Source organism: Oreochromis niloticus, linkage group LG18 (genome assembly GCF_001858045.2).
Source record: "Oreochromis niloticus isolate F11D_XX linkage group LG18, O_niloticus_UMD_NMBU, whole genome shotgun sequence".
In the NCBI taxonomy this organism is placed as follows: Eukaryota; Metazoa; Chordata; class Actinopteri; order Cichliformes; family Cichlidae; genus Oreochromis; species Oreochromis niloticus.
The window spans coordinates 28812941-28828504 of record NC_031982.2 but is presented as its reverse complement, the minus strand read 5'-3'; the positions used below and the strand labels follow the sequence as shown (position 1 = coordinate 28828504).

At 41.1% G+C, this 15564-nt stretch overlaps 1 protein-coding gene across 12 annotated transcripts in view; it reads left to right on the top strand.

The window, feature by feature from the left end:
- pard3ab (par-3 family cell polarity regulator alpha, b) overlaps positions 1 to 15564 on the top strand; it is a 235581-nt gene that overhangs the window by 73403 nt on the left and 146614 nt on the right. For all 12 annotated transcript variants that reach the window (XM_013272746.3, XM_019348075.2, XM_005476796.4 and 9 more), the window contains exons 3-5: positions 7404 to 7587; positions 12551 to 12738; positions 13555 to 13698. In XM_013272746.3, coding sequence (XP_013128200.1) covers positions 7404 to 7587; positions 12551 to 12738; positions 13555 to 13698 — 516 coding nt within the window. The remainder of the gene's footprint in view (positions 1 to 7403; positions 7588 to 12550; positions 12739 to 13554; positions 13699 to 15564) is intronic.

Sequence of the window (15564 nt, the reverse complement as noted above, 5' to 3'; positions counted from 1 at the left end):
ATCTAAAGTTCATCTTTTAAAAACTTGGAGTTTTATCATACTGTCATCTGAGGTTTTAAGTTGCAAACATTCTTTAAAACTGATGGTGTGTCTCGTCTTTTCCTGCATTGCTAGATATCTCATTTTGAAACTAAACTCCTCACATAAATACTGTGGTATACTGACCCGGGAGTAACATTGGTCACTGCCTGTCTGCGCCGTGTGGGTTTTGGCTCTGGCGAGCTGATGGTGAGGGCTTTGATGGCTGTTGCTTTTGGGAAAAGGCCTGTTGCAACCTCGCACTTTCGACATAAAGTGTGTAACCAAGAAAATTTGTTCCAGGCTGCTGTTTCTTGACCCGAGAGGAGAGTCGGGACGACATGCTTTGGATTACACAGCTGTGTAGGTGAAAGTTTAGCGGTTACTTCCTTCATTTTGCTGACGGTTTTCCTTTTTGCCCTCTTACTTCCTGGTCATAAACTGGTATAGTGCAAGCCAAAGAACCGAAAGGCTTTGATTCCCAGAATCAGGGTGATCTTTGATGGTGAAGAATAACTCAAAAGAAAATGTTTGAGCTCTTTGATTTTGGCTTGAAATAGCCTTCTACCAATATTTATATCTTAAAATTTCAATTTCTTTCATAAGTTATTACATTTTAGCCTTTAGCTTCATTCTGGACTGTCAATGCACCAAACCAGCAGAACATAAACACAAACTGGGACCTGTGAAAGTAGATGACTAAAATACCAGTGTCTGCTTGTAATTTGACGAGCAGTGGCCGTGCATTAGAGAGTTAACACATAAAGAGATAATTTGTTAAAATGAAAATCACTAATAATAAAAATAATCAGTTTTATCACCATTTTTAATCCCGTCTTTCATTTATCATTTTAGTGACACTGACACATTTGGTATCGCGTCAGGATCCAGCGTCTCGTGATTTGCAGTGTGTATGACAAGCATAATTTCCCCTCTGCTCAAATAATCAGTCGAGCTCACTTTCATTTTATGTGTCTGCGTTTATTGATATATACAGTTTAGATTAAATAAATCTTATGAAAGAACAGAGGATATGCAACGTGGAGCTTGACATGAGGGAAAATGCGGTCTGTTGATGTAATATAATTCTGTGTGAAACTGTAATGACTTGACGTTATTTTATGTGACGGGGGAATAAATCAGATGCTCAATAGATGGACGCTCAACTTGGAAAGATTTATGTTTTGGAGTTGATAGCCAGAACTAAGGCAAGTGTAACTTTTGGACGGTCGCACCGCACAAGCTTGGGGAATTTCGATGAAATAAAAATGGGCAATTGCTGATGTGGCACAAGCGGTGACTGCGTCTTGCTAAATTCAATCCTCTCCCCAACACACATCCGTGAGGATTAATTCCCCTTTGAGAAACCCCTGGTTTCCTCTCTCTGGCCCCGCTGCCAGCATATTGTTCTAGCCAGAGTTATGATGATGATTTACGAGCTGCAAGTGACTGCTGAAAAGTGGACTGACCCACACTTTCCACTGTAATTTGCTCTTCAGTAATTGTTAGTGTTTGAGTATAAAGGAATCTAAGTGCAAGAAAGGGGATACAAGTTGATAAAAGTATCCAAGGACAGCGTTTGGCAAATCTACTTAACATTAATTATTTTATTGTTATTGTGATTTTACACTGTGTAAATAAAGTTGGATTAAATTGATTCACCTGAATTAGTTAATACCTGCTCTATTATTCCACGCTGTGATTTCTACAGTTGAGAATTTACTGTTGCTGTGTTAGCCACAGTACTGCTATATTTTTGCTATGTGACATCAATCTGTGCTTTAAAAAGGGATTTACAGAATGAAGAGAGAGTTGCGTCTTTCTCCAACATTTCAGAGGCTTTACTTACATTATGTTAGGGAGGCAGTACAGCCTGTCAGCAAATTGTGTTTTTATTGGACTTGTTTTAGAGAAAATTGTTCCAAAATACCTCTTTGCTAACTCTTACTTGTCATTTGCTTGGGTTTTTGGATTTAGATTTTTTGATTTGTTTATTTATTTATTTTTTGTTCATATAAAGACCAGAATCAGCCAGTTTTTCCACCTGGCATACACCCATTGTTGCTAGTCTGCTCCAGCTTATGACAAGTATGACCGCCATGTGTAATATTTCTGACTTGCTAGGTGCTATTTTCTGGTTTTCATAGCTCTATCAGTCTGTGTATAAACTTGGTCTATATCAAGGTCTGCTCTTTTTTGTGTGTGTGTGTGTGTGTGTGTGTGTGTGTGTGTTGCAGTGTTTACTGTTAGCTCCATCTCTGATTTACTCTTCTCAGCTCAGTGGGCATTAAAGAAGATCAGCAGTGCATAGAAACCTCACGTCAACTCGAGTTTTGCAGGTGTAATTACAGAGCTATGCAGAAATGTAGCACATAATAAAGCTGGATGGATTGCAAATCATTTTCATTTGGATTTTATAATTACCAAAAAAGTTCTTCCCTTTAATCCAAAGTCCTTTAGTTTCATATTTTTTTTGTTATCAATATATTCTTAATAACACAAATGGAAAGTTGCATAAAGGAAAAGTTGCAAATGTAGTTGTGTTTTCGATAAGTACTATTACTTTGAAAGACAACTGAAAAATACACACAGTGCCTCGCAAACAGCAGGTTACATGTTTATTTTTATTGTCTTCTACATATTGACACAGTTCCACAGACCAATCAACACCTAATTCTCACTCTACATCCTCTGTTTTTCTCAGAACCTTGCTAATTGGATGTCACCCTTGTTTTGTGGTGTGTGTGTGTGTGTATGTGTATGCGTGTGTGCGTGCGTGCGTGCTCCTATGCGTTTAAGCAGTTCTCCTGTGGCAGGGTCAGGGCTGTGCTTGTCAACAAACCTCAGCAATTAGCTTTGACTCGGGGCTGTTTCTTGGCTCGCAGACAACAATTCAAAACCTCCGACAGAAATAATGCGTAACCTCGAGGGAGCATCTGTCAGTCACGACGCTGCCCGGTACTGCTCAGCCTACGGCATATTCACTTATTTAAAACCCATGTTTGGTCAGTTTCCAAGGAAAGTCTGGCAACTGATGATGTTCCCTTTGACCTTATTCAACGTGTAAAGTAATAGCAGCCAAAAGCCAAATCCACCGAGACACTGAAAGTCAACTCGGATTATAAGTAATGCATTTTTAATTTTTTTTAAACATTTTTACTTTACTGTGCATTTTAGCGTTACATATGACACTCGAGCGGAACATCAAGCTTGAAGTCATGTGCTGCATTCAAATGCTGGACATGTTAGTGGGAAATATGACATTCCAAACCACCAATCTTCTGCTCATATTGTTACGACTTAAAAAATTCCACCCTCCCAAAGTTTTGGCGAATGCCGCTTGCTGCAATCTGATACAAGCTTTTTCATGGGAATGCAAATTAAGACTTGAATGCATATTTTGGGTTTTAAAAAATACTCTTGGGGACTTTTCTTGAACAGCATTTATTCCTGACGGTTCCTTCTGAAAGCTTGAGGCGTGTTTGCTAGTTAAAAGTTTTCTTAGCAGCTACACTCTTGCAACGTTTGTGTCTTATTGGTGTACCCTGCAGCAAGCGTTTGTTTTTGTATTGAAAAATATTTATTACTATGTACTCATCTGCATATGGATGTATTCATTGTAAGCAAATGATCCCGTACATGCGCAATTTGTATGCCGTGTAGAAAACAATGCAATGCAAATACTTCCAGTGACTGTTTCTGGGTTTCAATCATTTAAATTATGCGAAAAACTTTGAGGCCCCTGCAGGCTTTTTCAGTCGTCAAAGACTGGGAGCTTAATGCCATAGAATAATAATAATGCAGAAAAGCGTCAGGGATAATGGGCGAATGTGATTAACGATCTGTCCAAAATGGCTTTAGCGGCAGATATTTGTGTGGCTCAACAGGTTTTATGATTGCTGCTGTTTTTTGTCAGATATCCCAGCGCTGTACGGCTTTTATTTTCGCAATGCTAATTGCTGCAGATTATTTCTACTTTGAGCGATATCAGGTAAGCTCAGCCTGAACACATTTTTAGTGCCCGCTGCAGCTGAACCGATTACCATGTAATAACAGCCACATGGGCTGAAAAAGCACATGGGGTTGAGGGCTCTTCTTCTGTGGTGCCCTCGGGGAGTAGCCCGGGGAGGCAGGGAGTTTGCTGACTCAGCCCTTGTGGACTGAACTGAGCTTTAATGAGGGAGCAGCAGACTACACTCACAGGTTTATATAGATTTGTACACATAAAACACACAATTACAAACACACAGCACACACTCCCTTTTCTCATGAGTCTCACTAAAGCGCACACACGCTCGCACCTGAGCGCACACACCTGCTCTGTTCTACTTGTCAGTCCACTATTTTCACCTCTTCTCCTTTCTTTTCTGTCTTTATTTGCACCTTCATTACTTCTGCAGCACACATATAGCCTCGCCCTTTGACCTTTGTAATCCTCATTAACGTGTGCTCACATTAGCCTCTGGCTGTAGCGAGCTGTAATTCGAAGTAAATGTGTTTGCGTTTATGTAAAGGGACTAATGGGAAAAATGAGTGTTGAGGTCTGTAAATGTTTTTAAGTGTGCGTGTGTTTGTGTGTGTGCCCTGGAGAGTGTGTTTCTCTCACCAGGGGAGCCTGTCCAGCAAGCTATAAAACTCCACAGCTCTCAGGCTAAATGTGGCTGAAATGAAGGTTTAATGTGCTGGAAAAATGGTCGTTGGATTTGAATGGTGTGTGTGTGTTTTAATGGATTCTGTGGGTGTCTTTGTGTCTCTAGATGCAATTGTGTGTGTATCAATGCATTTCTTTTTATTTGTCCGTGTGTGTGTGTGTGTGTGTGTGTGTGTGTGTGTGTGTGTGTTTAAGAGTTGTGATTTAGAGAACTTGACGTATTTTAATTTGCACTGTATGCAGCCTGAATGGCCTTGAAGTGTTAATACTTTGTGCTTGCAGTTTCTTTTCATCTTTAGTGTGATGAAGATGTTGTTTGGACTTTGATGTTACTTGTGAGAATCACTGAAGCAATAGACGCACAACGACTCTGCCATGGAATTGGTTTCATTTATTTTAGTCATACGTCACGTACAAATATACTGATTTTAAAAGAACCCTCCAGTCATTTTGTACCGTACGTTCATAAACGGCGAGGTGTGACCCTTAAGTTCCCCGTCTATGCTCATAAAAAAGTCAAAAACCGCATGGAATAGAAATTTGGCTGATCTTCTTTTGCTCATAGTCTCCAGTGGCAGCCCTGGACCTTGGTTTGAGTGGCGGCTGTTTTTAGATCGCTTCTTGGATGTCCCGGTGTGACCACTTGCACTTGAGCATTTGCGATGGACTCTTGTCATCGCTGATCAAAAATTGGGTCAGTTTGACACAGAATTTCTCTCTTGGTTGCCCGTGGTGAAATTCGACCGTGTTCCTGCACGGTGTCAGATCAGAACTTCCTGGGATTAGTATAAAAGTTGCAGCTGTGCTTTGGAAAGCAACTTAAATGAAGAATAGTCCAAATTCAAATTAGTTATTTATTTTTTTTAAGTTACTCATCATCAAGGACAGATGTGACAAAGCTTCATCAGAGCCAAAGCTTTCTCCTCTGACTGCAGTCAAAGCGAGGCTTCTTATGTAGAGACCTTTGCTTGTAGGGATTGTTTTGCTTTCATACTCCTGAGTGTTACCTTACTGATTAGCTCTAGCCCATGATATTAAAAGCAGTATTCATGATGGATATGCAACTAAAATTGTTGATTAAAGAGCTGCTTGCTTTGAAGAAGTGAAATGCTTCCCCTTTTGGTCAAAGGAGTTTGCAAAGAAAAGCGTCTGGACTTCTTTAAGTTGCTTGAAGACGTTTCACCTCTCATCCGAGAAGCTTCGGCCATTTGACCTTAGAACTGAAGAAGCTTCTCGGATGAGAGGTGAAACGTCTTCAAGCAACTTAAAGAAGTCCAGACGCTTTTCTTTGCAAACTCCTTTGACTACGATGACCTGGATGACTGAGAACCTTCACAGACACGCTTCCCCTTTTGATTCCCTCCTCTTATAAATGTTAAACTGGCTTCGTTTGAAAGTCTTCCTCTAAGAGGAAAATCTATTTCTGACGCTAAATAAAATCGATAAACCTGGAAACCCTTATTACTGATCTTCAAAGAGCACTTGCAAAAACGTATCTTTATTTCACACACAGTATGGTATTTTAAAATATATATATATTTTTCCTTGAGGTGAAATTAGTATGTTGTCTGTGACTAGCTGCTTTGGCCTTGGAGGTATTTGGTCAGTTTTTCTGTAAAGTTCAGGCGTTTCCTTTGGTCAGGATCATGTCAATAAACCCAGATAAAGTGAAGTGATGTCTCGAAGATGTTTGAGCGGTTGAGCACGTGTGCTAGTTTTGAATGTGGTTAATATCTTGTGCATTAGGGGGCAAACCTTATCACAGTCGTGCTTCTGCATCAGATCTCACCTCGAGGGACGCTCGGATCACATCCCTCGAATTGGCACGTGTTGGATGGATTTTTCATTTTCTCCTCAGCTAACTGAAGCCAGCTGAACACATACGCCGGCCTAGTGGGAGTCGCAGAGAGATGGCATGAATGTAATCTTTAATCTAATAAAGGGACTCTTCAGAGGCTGGAATTAATCAGATCTGTGAGGGAGAAGAGCTTTGAACATAAAGACGTGGAGTGAAAGACGAAGCTTTTTGAGTGGAGGGAGAATATGATTGGACATAATGAGCGTCTCTGTCATAGAATAAAATAGGGGGGGTCTAAATCACCTCAATTTTCCTTTGGACTTTATGTGCGGTCCCCGTGCATTTGAGCAGAGAAGGACCACCATGTCTTCTATTTATCTGTGCGCCGTTTTCAAGGATGCTACCTCTAAATTTATAGAACTCCAGCTATGATTTGGGCTTCCTGATTACACCCAGTAGGACTGATTTTTGAGCCAGTGTGGTTCACTTGGTGTTAATGCCTACCTTCAAAAATCACACAGTATGCTGTGTTTTAATTATTCTCATTTGCCTCTTCCTGGATTAAATGGATTAAAATCAGATTTGCAGATAATGAAGTCTCTCCTTTCCTCTGTTTTAAATATGGGGAAAAAATACATGAATGCTGCTTAATTTCAAGTCTAAGGGAAAATGAGTAGGTATCACTACAAAAGAGTCGTCATTATCATCTTCTTCTTTTTCTTTTTAGGTGTTTATCATCTTTTGTTTCCTGTCATTGCACCTTCTTTGTAATTGTTCTCTATATCCAGATTACAGCTAAGCATTGTCATTCCATAAAGTAAAAAAAAAAAAATTTCCTGTGCTATATTACTTCGATACTGCGGTGTAACATTAAGCTACATATTTTCGAAATCTGACCTTCTGTGCTCTCTCCTCTGTTTTTCCTTTTTTCTGCAGTTAATAGCTATATATGATGAACAGGAACCCCATCATGGAGGTGATGGCACCAGTGCCAGCTCCACAGGCACCCAGAGCCCCGACCTGTTTGCTGCAGACCTCAGCGCAGGCAGCGGAGCCTCTGCTTTCCAGCCTTACCAGGGCGCCAGCGAGATCGAGGTCACGCCTTCGGCCCTGCGCACCAGTAAGTCACGAGACTGGAGAACACGCGTTTCTGGATCAAATACCATTAGGGTTATTTGCACAGACGTGCATTATTTTGACAGAGGGATCATTACCTAAAGATACAATCAGGAACTGCAACATTGGCTGATTAATATTTAATTGAGTTCCTCTTATATTCCTCACGTTATCATCTTCATTGGAGTCAAATGTCATCAACCACAGCAGTATAAGAGAAAACACAACAAATCACCTTATCACGTCCCAGCCGTACCGTCGCCCTGTTCATAAATTTTGTTAATTGGACAGGAGGTGCCCTTTTTTTTTTTTCCCCAGACACAGATAGCCGTTTGATCCCCGGCCAAAGTGGCTAATTGGTTCTATTCGCTGCCTCCTAAATCAAATGTGACGCTGAGGCCATTCACCTCGGTAGTTTCGCTGGCCAAGTCGGTTCTTCTACTGCAATTACTCTGAGTTTGGATGGAAAAGTGACTCGTGTAGGTGATTTGTCAATTCGGATCAAGCGAGTTCTTTTGCACAGAAGCAAGCAAACATGTACACGCAAATATACATAAAGACATCCCCCACCCCCATATTTTTATCAGACTGCCTAAAGTGAAAGAAAGAAGTATTCCTACTATTTGTATTAGAATAATTAATAATTATGGTTTTATGGGCGCCAATTTAGCTCAGTACGTTGAGCGGGCGACCACATGCCATGCAGCTAAGAGCAGCCCACCCGGGTTAGCGTAGAGTACGCCCTGCGGCCCTTTGCCACATGTCTGCCCCTACTTTCCTGTCCACTCTTCCATTGTCTATTGAATACAGTTAAAAAAGCCAAAAAATAAATAAAAAAAATTTGGTTTTATTAATATAAAATAGAATGTCAAAAATAGAGAAAATCATAAATTCAAAATATTTTTGTGGTTCAAAAGAAATATTTCTAATTCATATCAAGTTTTTTTTTTTTCATGAATAGTATGCAGACAAAAAGATATTAAAGTAAATCTATAGTTACAGACTGTATAAAAGCAAATCGAAGGCTCATGTTTGCCTTTCTTTTTCTCTTTGTATTTATTTATTTGTTTGTTGTGCTGCGTTTTCTTCATCTCTTTTAGAGGCGACCATATTTGATCGAGCGGGTAGCTCCGGAGTTGTCAGCTAATGCTAATGCTAGCTAGCTTGCTAGCCACTCTGAAGTGGCTAAGTCAGTCTGATTTAAACAGAGAATTAGCGTGTTAGCATGTTTTTAGTGATCACAGCAGCACTGTAAAGTAGACTCCAGCACTAAACTAGAAGTTTGATTAAGATTTTTCACTTTTAGCATAGAGCTTGTTTACCTGTAGACTGGATGTGTGGAGCACCTTTATGTGTAGCTATCAGAAAGGGTAAAAGTTAAAAGGAGTTTTTTCATTACTGTCTTTCAATTAGCACCAAAGCCCTCCACTGTCTTATTCACTAATGACCTTTGAAATAGCATTGACTGACAGAGACAGCACAATTTTCCTTTTCTCTTGGTCTCAATAACACACACACACACACACACACACACACACACACACACACACAGTGCGACGGAGGTCACTTTAGCCCTCATTGCGTTTCTGGATGAGATGCTGATTGTGAATTTTCAGTAAGAAATTGAAATCTCTGCTACAATCACACCTGCCAGATACGTCCAATTTAACTTTCTTCATAATAAATTCTAACCCTGCCTAATTGACGACTCCGAATCTCATCAGCTGAATTTTAATGGGTTTTAAGAAAAATGTCTGACATGGAAGAGAAGGAATTCGATTATTTTTTTCATAAGCACCCTAATGAGACTAGCTTTCAATCACTGATTTATGTTGGAGAGAAGAGGAGATGAGAAGCGCTGGACTCTGTGGGGCTTTGCCAGTTTTCTTGTTCGGCCCAGGAGCTCAAAAGAAAAATGATTAAGCTTATTAGACAGAGAGCTCTATTGAAATTCACAAATGGATTGATGTTATTTTCTTGGCTTTGTTAAATTGAAAAACCTCTGCAGATAAGAAAATAATAATTAAAGGACAATACTACTGTTGTGGACGTGTGAGGCTTTCAGATGCCAACTTGAAAAAGATTGTCTTTTTGAATGTAGCACATAGCAGAAAACCGAGCTTGGTGTGTACCCTGTGTGATTTTGCGCTATTCCACATGAGAGATGATCAAAGTGGAATAATTGTGATGATTTCTTTAGTTTTTTTTCTCCAGAGCAGTAGTGTTTTGTTGCACAGCGATGGTCCAGGTTGGCTGTTGCAGCTTGTCCTGTGATCAGAGATGGCCTGGGATGAAATGAAGGTTGGCCATCTCACGGCGTGACTGCTGCTTTGACCCATGTCAACTAGCAAAACAACAAAAATTGGGCACAAAAGGATTTTACTCCATATCACACTGGTGCAAATGGTAAAAAAAACCAAAAAAACAAAACAACCTGATCTGAATAGACGGAGGTAAAAACGGAGCTCTGTTTGTGTCTTGGACGAAGGAGCATCATTTGTTTTGTGTGAACTAGCTGTAATGAAGACAAGGAGGGTGTAGCAAAAAATAATTATTTGAGGAACTGCAACTCTTTGCATACATCATACACTGACATACATCATGGGGACAGTAATCGTGGCTTAGAGCAGCGGGCCCAGGGACCGGTACCGGTCCGTAAGTCGTTTGGTACCGAGCAGCGAGAGTTGAGGCTCACGTGTGAAATTTATGGTTTTCAGGGTTTTTATCGTTAACTCGGTTTCCCTGGGTCTTTTCCCGTGTTGTAGTTGTGTGTCTTATTTTGAAAGAAATATTTACACGTTACCATAGCGACCAGAGAGCATTAAGGGGCAGAGAAGAGGATGTTACTCTCAATGTTGTTGACGCATTTCAGGAGGACGCTGCTAATAAAGTTACACAATTACACAGTGAATTCATGTTTATTATTGTATTTACATAATACCACAGTTTTTGTCTTGGTCGTATCATTTTATTTTGTTGTATTTATCCGAGACACCTTAAAGGCCGGCCCGTGAAGATATTGTCTGACATTAAACCGGTCCGTGGGGCAAAAAAAGGTTGGGGACCGCTGCCTTAGAGTTCCCAAATCCTATGTTTTTATGCTGGGAATGTTATTGCCGAACTACCCTGCATCCCTTAAATGTTGCAACTACTTCTAAATGACATTGCATACCTCCCCCATTTAATTTAATTAGGTCTTGTACTCACAGAGTTATGCAGACACAGATTTATTCTGTGTTTTGTTGCAGCTGCATTCATGACATAGGTGGTGTCATTATGCAGTTCTTTTTTCTCACTTATGAGATGTCTGAAGTAGCGTGAAATTTGAGCTGGTGAAACGGTATCTTAACCGGCACTCATTAACCAAGCTGTTGTGCTGTAGTTAGAATAATTGTTTTATGATCACTACGTCTGACAAGACGAACAAAAGGTTAATGACTGCAGCTGTGCCGCGAGATCACAATGGCATTTAAGATGAGCGATGACAAAGAAGGGTAGCGGCCTGTCTTTGTTTAAAGCATTGTGACTGCGTGAAACCGCGAAGCATTTTCCACAGCGCCGATGCAAATTCAGTAGATGTGGGTTCGGGACACATTAGTCTTGACCGTGATTCAGTTCGAGGGAGGCACCCCTGCATTCTAATGCCTCCTGGGAGTTGCAGTTTCAGCTGTAGGTGTTGTTGAGACCTGTCAGGCAGCCCGCACTCTGTCCCCTCCTGAACTGCAGCCCCCAGAGAGCCACTGCCTCCCACAGCTCAGAGCGATTCATATCCCACGCTCTGGATGACCCAGAAGAACCACTGAGCCAAGTACATGAGTGTACACATTTACACATTCTCATCAACTACTGTAGCTGTGGGCTCTAGTACTTCCAAAACATAAACAACATTGGTCACTGATTTGTGCACACATGAAATTAAAACTCATCATTAATGTGTATTCTTTACACAAGTTGAACACGCACAAAGATCCACTTAATGTGAACGCACCCAACTCTAAACAAAAGTATTAGATGATCTCATGTGCAAACTCACCAGTTTGTCAGGAAACACAAATAAACAGGCACACTAACACACACACAGACAAACACAGTCAATCTAGTCTCACAATACACACACACACAGACAAAAACGAGCTGTTGACTCAGACACACACTCTTTGGGAAGATCACAGCATTTCCTGTATGAGCACACACCACCATCTCCAAACATCTGAAAGCTTGTAAACAGCAATATGTTTTGGAAGAGAACATGGGAACATGACACTCGGCGTAGTCGTCCCGAGACGACGCTCGGGCTTTTTAAACACTTCTAATCTTTTATAATCCGTGTCTCCTGTGTGGTCTGATGGCTGCCCTTCCAGCTAATCAAATGAGCTCGTGGAAATTTCCAGAGGTTATTTTTATTGTCATAACGTCGTGTCTTGTGTACAAGCGCGGGCTGCGGTGTTTTTGTGCGCGCTGCCCCTGTTGGAGGTTGTTATTTGGACCTTGGCCCACCGCCCACACACTGGAACTTTTCAGAGTGAAGAGTTTTAATGGAAGGCATCCACTAACGCTGGAGTTTCTCAATAGGCTCTTCCTCGTATTGTTGTTCCCACACAGAGCCTGCTGCTCTGCGTTATGGGTGAGATGCACTGACAGTAAAGCAGGGCTGCCTGATTAGACTTGTGGCGATAAATCACATTAATTCACAATGGGATGATAATGGAATCTGTTTCTTTTATTAGCCCACATTGTTTGAGACGTAAAATTTGTTCCAGCAAATTTACATCAATCATCTCCAAACCGTCTTCTTCCTCAGCCTTTGCCCGTTAGTCTTTAACAGCTATAGCTGAAGGTTTGTTTTTTGTTTTTTTACATACATAAATATGAAAGTGGAACTTTTCCATTGAAAAGTAAAAACAACTCTGGGTCTCTAAAAAGGTACAACAATGCTTTGACGCCCTGGTGTATGACCTGTTCCTCAGATATGCCCCTCCACGTCCGGCGCAGCAGTGACCCTGCTCTAATGACCATCAATGGGCCGTTCAGCGGCGGTGAGTCACGGGTCCAACCAGATGAGACGCCGTCAAGGAAGAACCCAACCCGCTGGTCCACCACCGCTGGCTTCCTGAAAGCTCGCCACTCGTCTGGCACAAATAGCCTGGAAAGGAAGGTTGGTGCTTGGATGTTGAAACCAGACATGGCTTTGTGCAAGCTCATTTTGAATAATTTGACTGTAATGGAGGAAATTGCACACACGAAACTGCATGAGGGATGCCATTGTCTTTTTAGTACAAATGCACTAAAAGTTCCTTTGCATCTGTTTTATATCAACATCTTGTTTTCGTTACAGTACAACTCCTTAAAAGCTGCTTTATGCCTTTTTGTACTTTCCCAAGCTGAAACTGATCACATTGAACATTTGCACCCTTCTGTTCGGTTTATGCCTAAAGCCACATACCTCCACACTGTTGTTTAAGATGCACATCCCAATAAGTGTGACTAAACACATCACCGACTAAGAGATGCTCGTTGTATCTAGCTTGCTTGTATTTAACCACAGAAGCCACAACTCTGCTATTTGGACATCTGTGATTTTCTTGTTTTCGTAGCTCTGCTGAGCCACAGATACACTCACTTCACTTTGAACATCTTCTGTCTCTCCTTTTCTTTCTGTAAAAGTAACTGCTCAATGTTTAATGTTTTGCTCCGAGCCCACCAGACACCCACCGATTTGTGTTTGTCACTGTGAAGACTGAGCAATGTAGAAACACCAGCTCACAACTATAAAGTGGTCGGGTCTCTCTTTAAAAGTGTTGTGAGCAAATTCAGCGCAGGTTGATTAGCCTTTACCGTTAAGGTTTTAATGCTTGATGTGCATTTTTCAGTAAGAAAAGAAACATTTACTTAACATAAAGCAAGCATGGCATATGTCTATGTGGTTACAGTATTAAAAGTAAAAACAAAAACTATACCTTTTCTCTTGTAGGGTAAAGGGATGGACACGTACCGCAGTCTGCCACGAGACGCTGGGACCTGGGCCAATCAGAGAGAATTCCAGAGAGAGACAGCACGGTCATCGCTCAGCGCCAATCATCCCATGGTGGACCGCTGGCTGGAGAGACAGGAACAGGTAGGAGTTTATTTCTGCATGTATACTACCAGGGCTTTCCTTCAATGCAGTGCATTCTGTCTGTGTATTGTTCCCAAAGTGTGTGTGGAAAGTGAAGACATGAGGATTAATCAATTGTTCCGGAAGATGGGGCACAGCAGAAAGCACGGCCTCTGTTAGGCTTTACATGACGCGCACACCTGATAAGTTCAACTCTCCAGGTTGAGAGATTTACAGCCAGTTTTACCCTGAGACTACCCATCAGGCCCAGGCTCTTTGAAAGCCTGCCTGAGTGGCCTAGATCCACTCCAGAGCCTGAGCCCAGTTCTATCACTCCCCTTGGATCTCTGCAGAAAGGTTAAAAAGTGAAGAATTTCTACCATAAATCCACAATGAGCGAGCAGTTGAGGATGGGGAAATAACATAATGTTGATATAGTAAATAACATAAGCACCCGTAGTACATATGGTTTTGTTTAACTGGATCCCGAGAACATTGCAGAGTTGGGGGATCTTTTCCCACTGGGGTCATGTATGCCATGAAGTATAACATGGAGTTTTTCGGAATATCACGATAAATACTGATGACTCGGTATGATCTGCATGTATCCTTTGGATTGTATTTAGTTTGGAAATGAACAGTTTTCAGTTTCATAGCGTCAGGATGTTTTTCTGTTGGTTGGCCTTTCAGCTTTGCGCTAGTAGAACTGTTTAGCTTCGATAACTTGGGTTTGGGCTTAAAGTCGAGTCCTGTGTTGAAATAATGATGATCCGAAGGTTGCTCTTGTGTAATGCAGAAGATGAAACGGAAGAAAACAAAGCAGTCGATTCGGCTTTGATCCACAATCACTGTGAAAACTGAGCGTTCATTAAAATGTTTCACTTTAATGCCCATAGTGTAAACTGAACATATCATAAAGACTAGCATCAAAGTGTGGTTGTGGAGATGAGGTAATCTCGGGTTTGAGTGTTTCATGTTTACTGGATTTAGATTTTTGTCAGCTCTTAATGCTAACCACATGGCCAATTGAAAATGTTGAACTTTATTAACATTCGGGCCGTTTCTTCATGCTCATGAAGAAATCCGACATCATCAGCGTTTTTGTGTCACCCAACAAAAAAGTAACAAATTCAAACTATTTACTTGTTTGTTTGTTTTTCGTTTTCATGCATATGTGCTTTACAGTTACCTAAACGTTGCCTACGCTGTGCTCTGGTGGAACCTCATTAAGAAATAATCTGTGATATGAGTGATATGTCATAATTTCCTGGTGCTCGTTCTGTAATAGCCAGAACAATTTAACCTGTTTCTCAGAAGCTTTAAAAGCAGTTTGAAACTGTTTATGGATTAATGTTGATTTATTGTCTTAAGCACTTAGATTCTCTGCAAAGTGCCATTTAGCTTAAAGTGGTTGCTTCCTTTGTTGTTATATAAGGTCTTTCGTAAACTGGATGATGGGTTAAATGTACAACAAGTTGTCACCATTTATTAGTGTGGGGCAGCATCGTTTTCCTCCTTCCGCCTTACAACAGGTTTTAGTTTGAAGGGGATTAAGTGATGGAATAAGTGCAGGATGTGTAGTTGGTATTAATGACCTGCTGAAAGCCATCTGCCCTACTAAAGTCACACACATGCACACTCGAGCACGTGTCCCCCAACCATATGCTCATCCTGACAGCTCCCACAATGACAGGACCAACTACAATATACTGTGTGGCCTTGGAGTGTGTCTGTCTTATTTAAAGCTGTCTCTCTCCTTGTGATGGAGAGAGACAGCTTGTTGACATGGTGTCCTGTTTTTTTTTGTGCAAGCTCTGCAAGAGCTCAGGTGGTGTGTGTGTGTGTGTGGCCGAGCAGAAAATAACCTAATGAAACAGTTTGAATCCG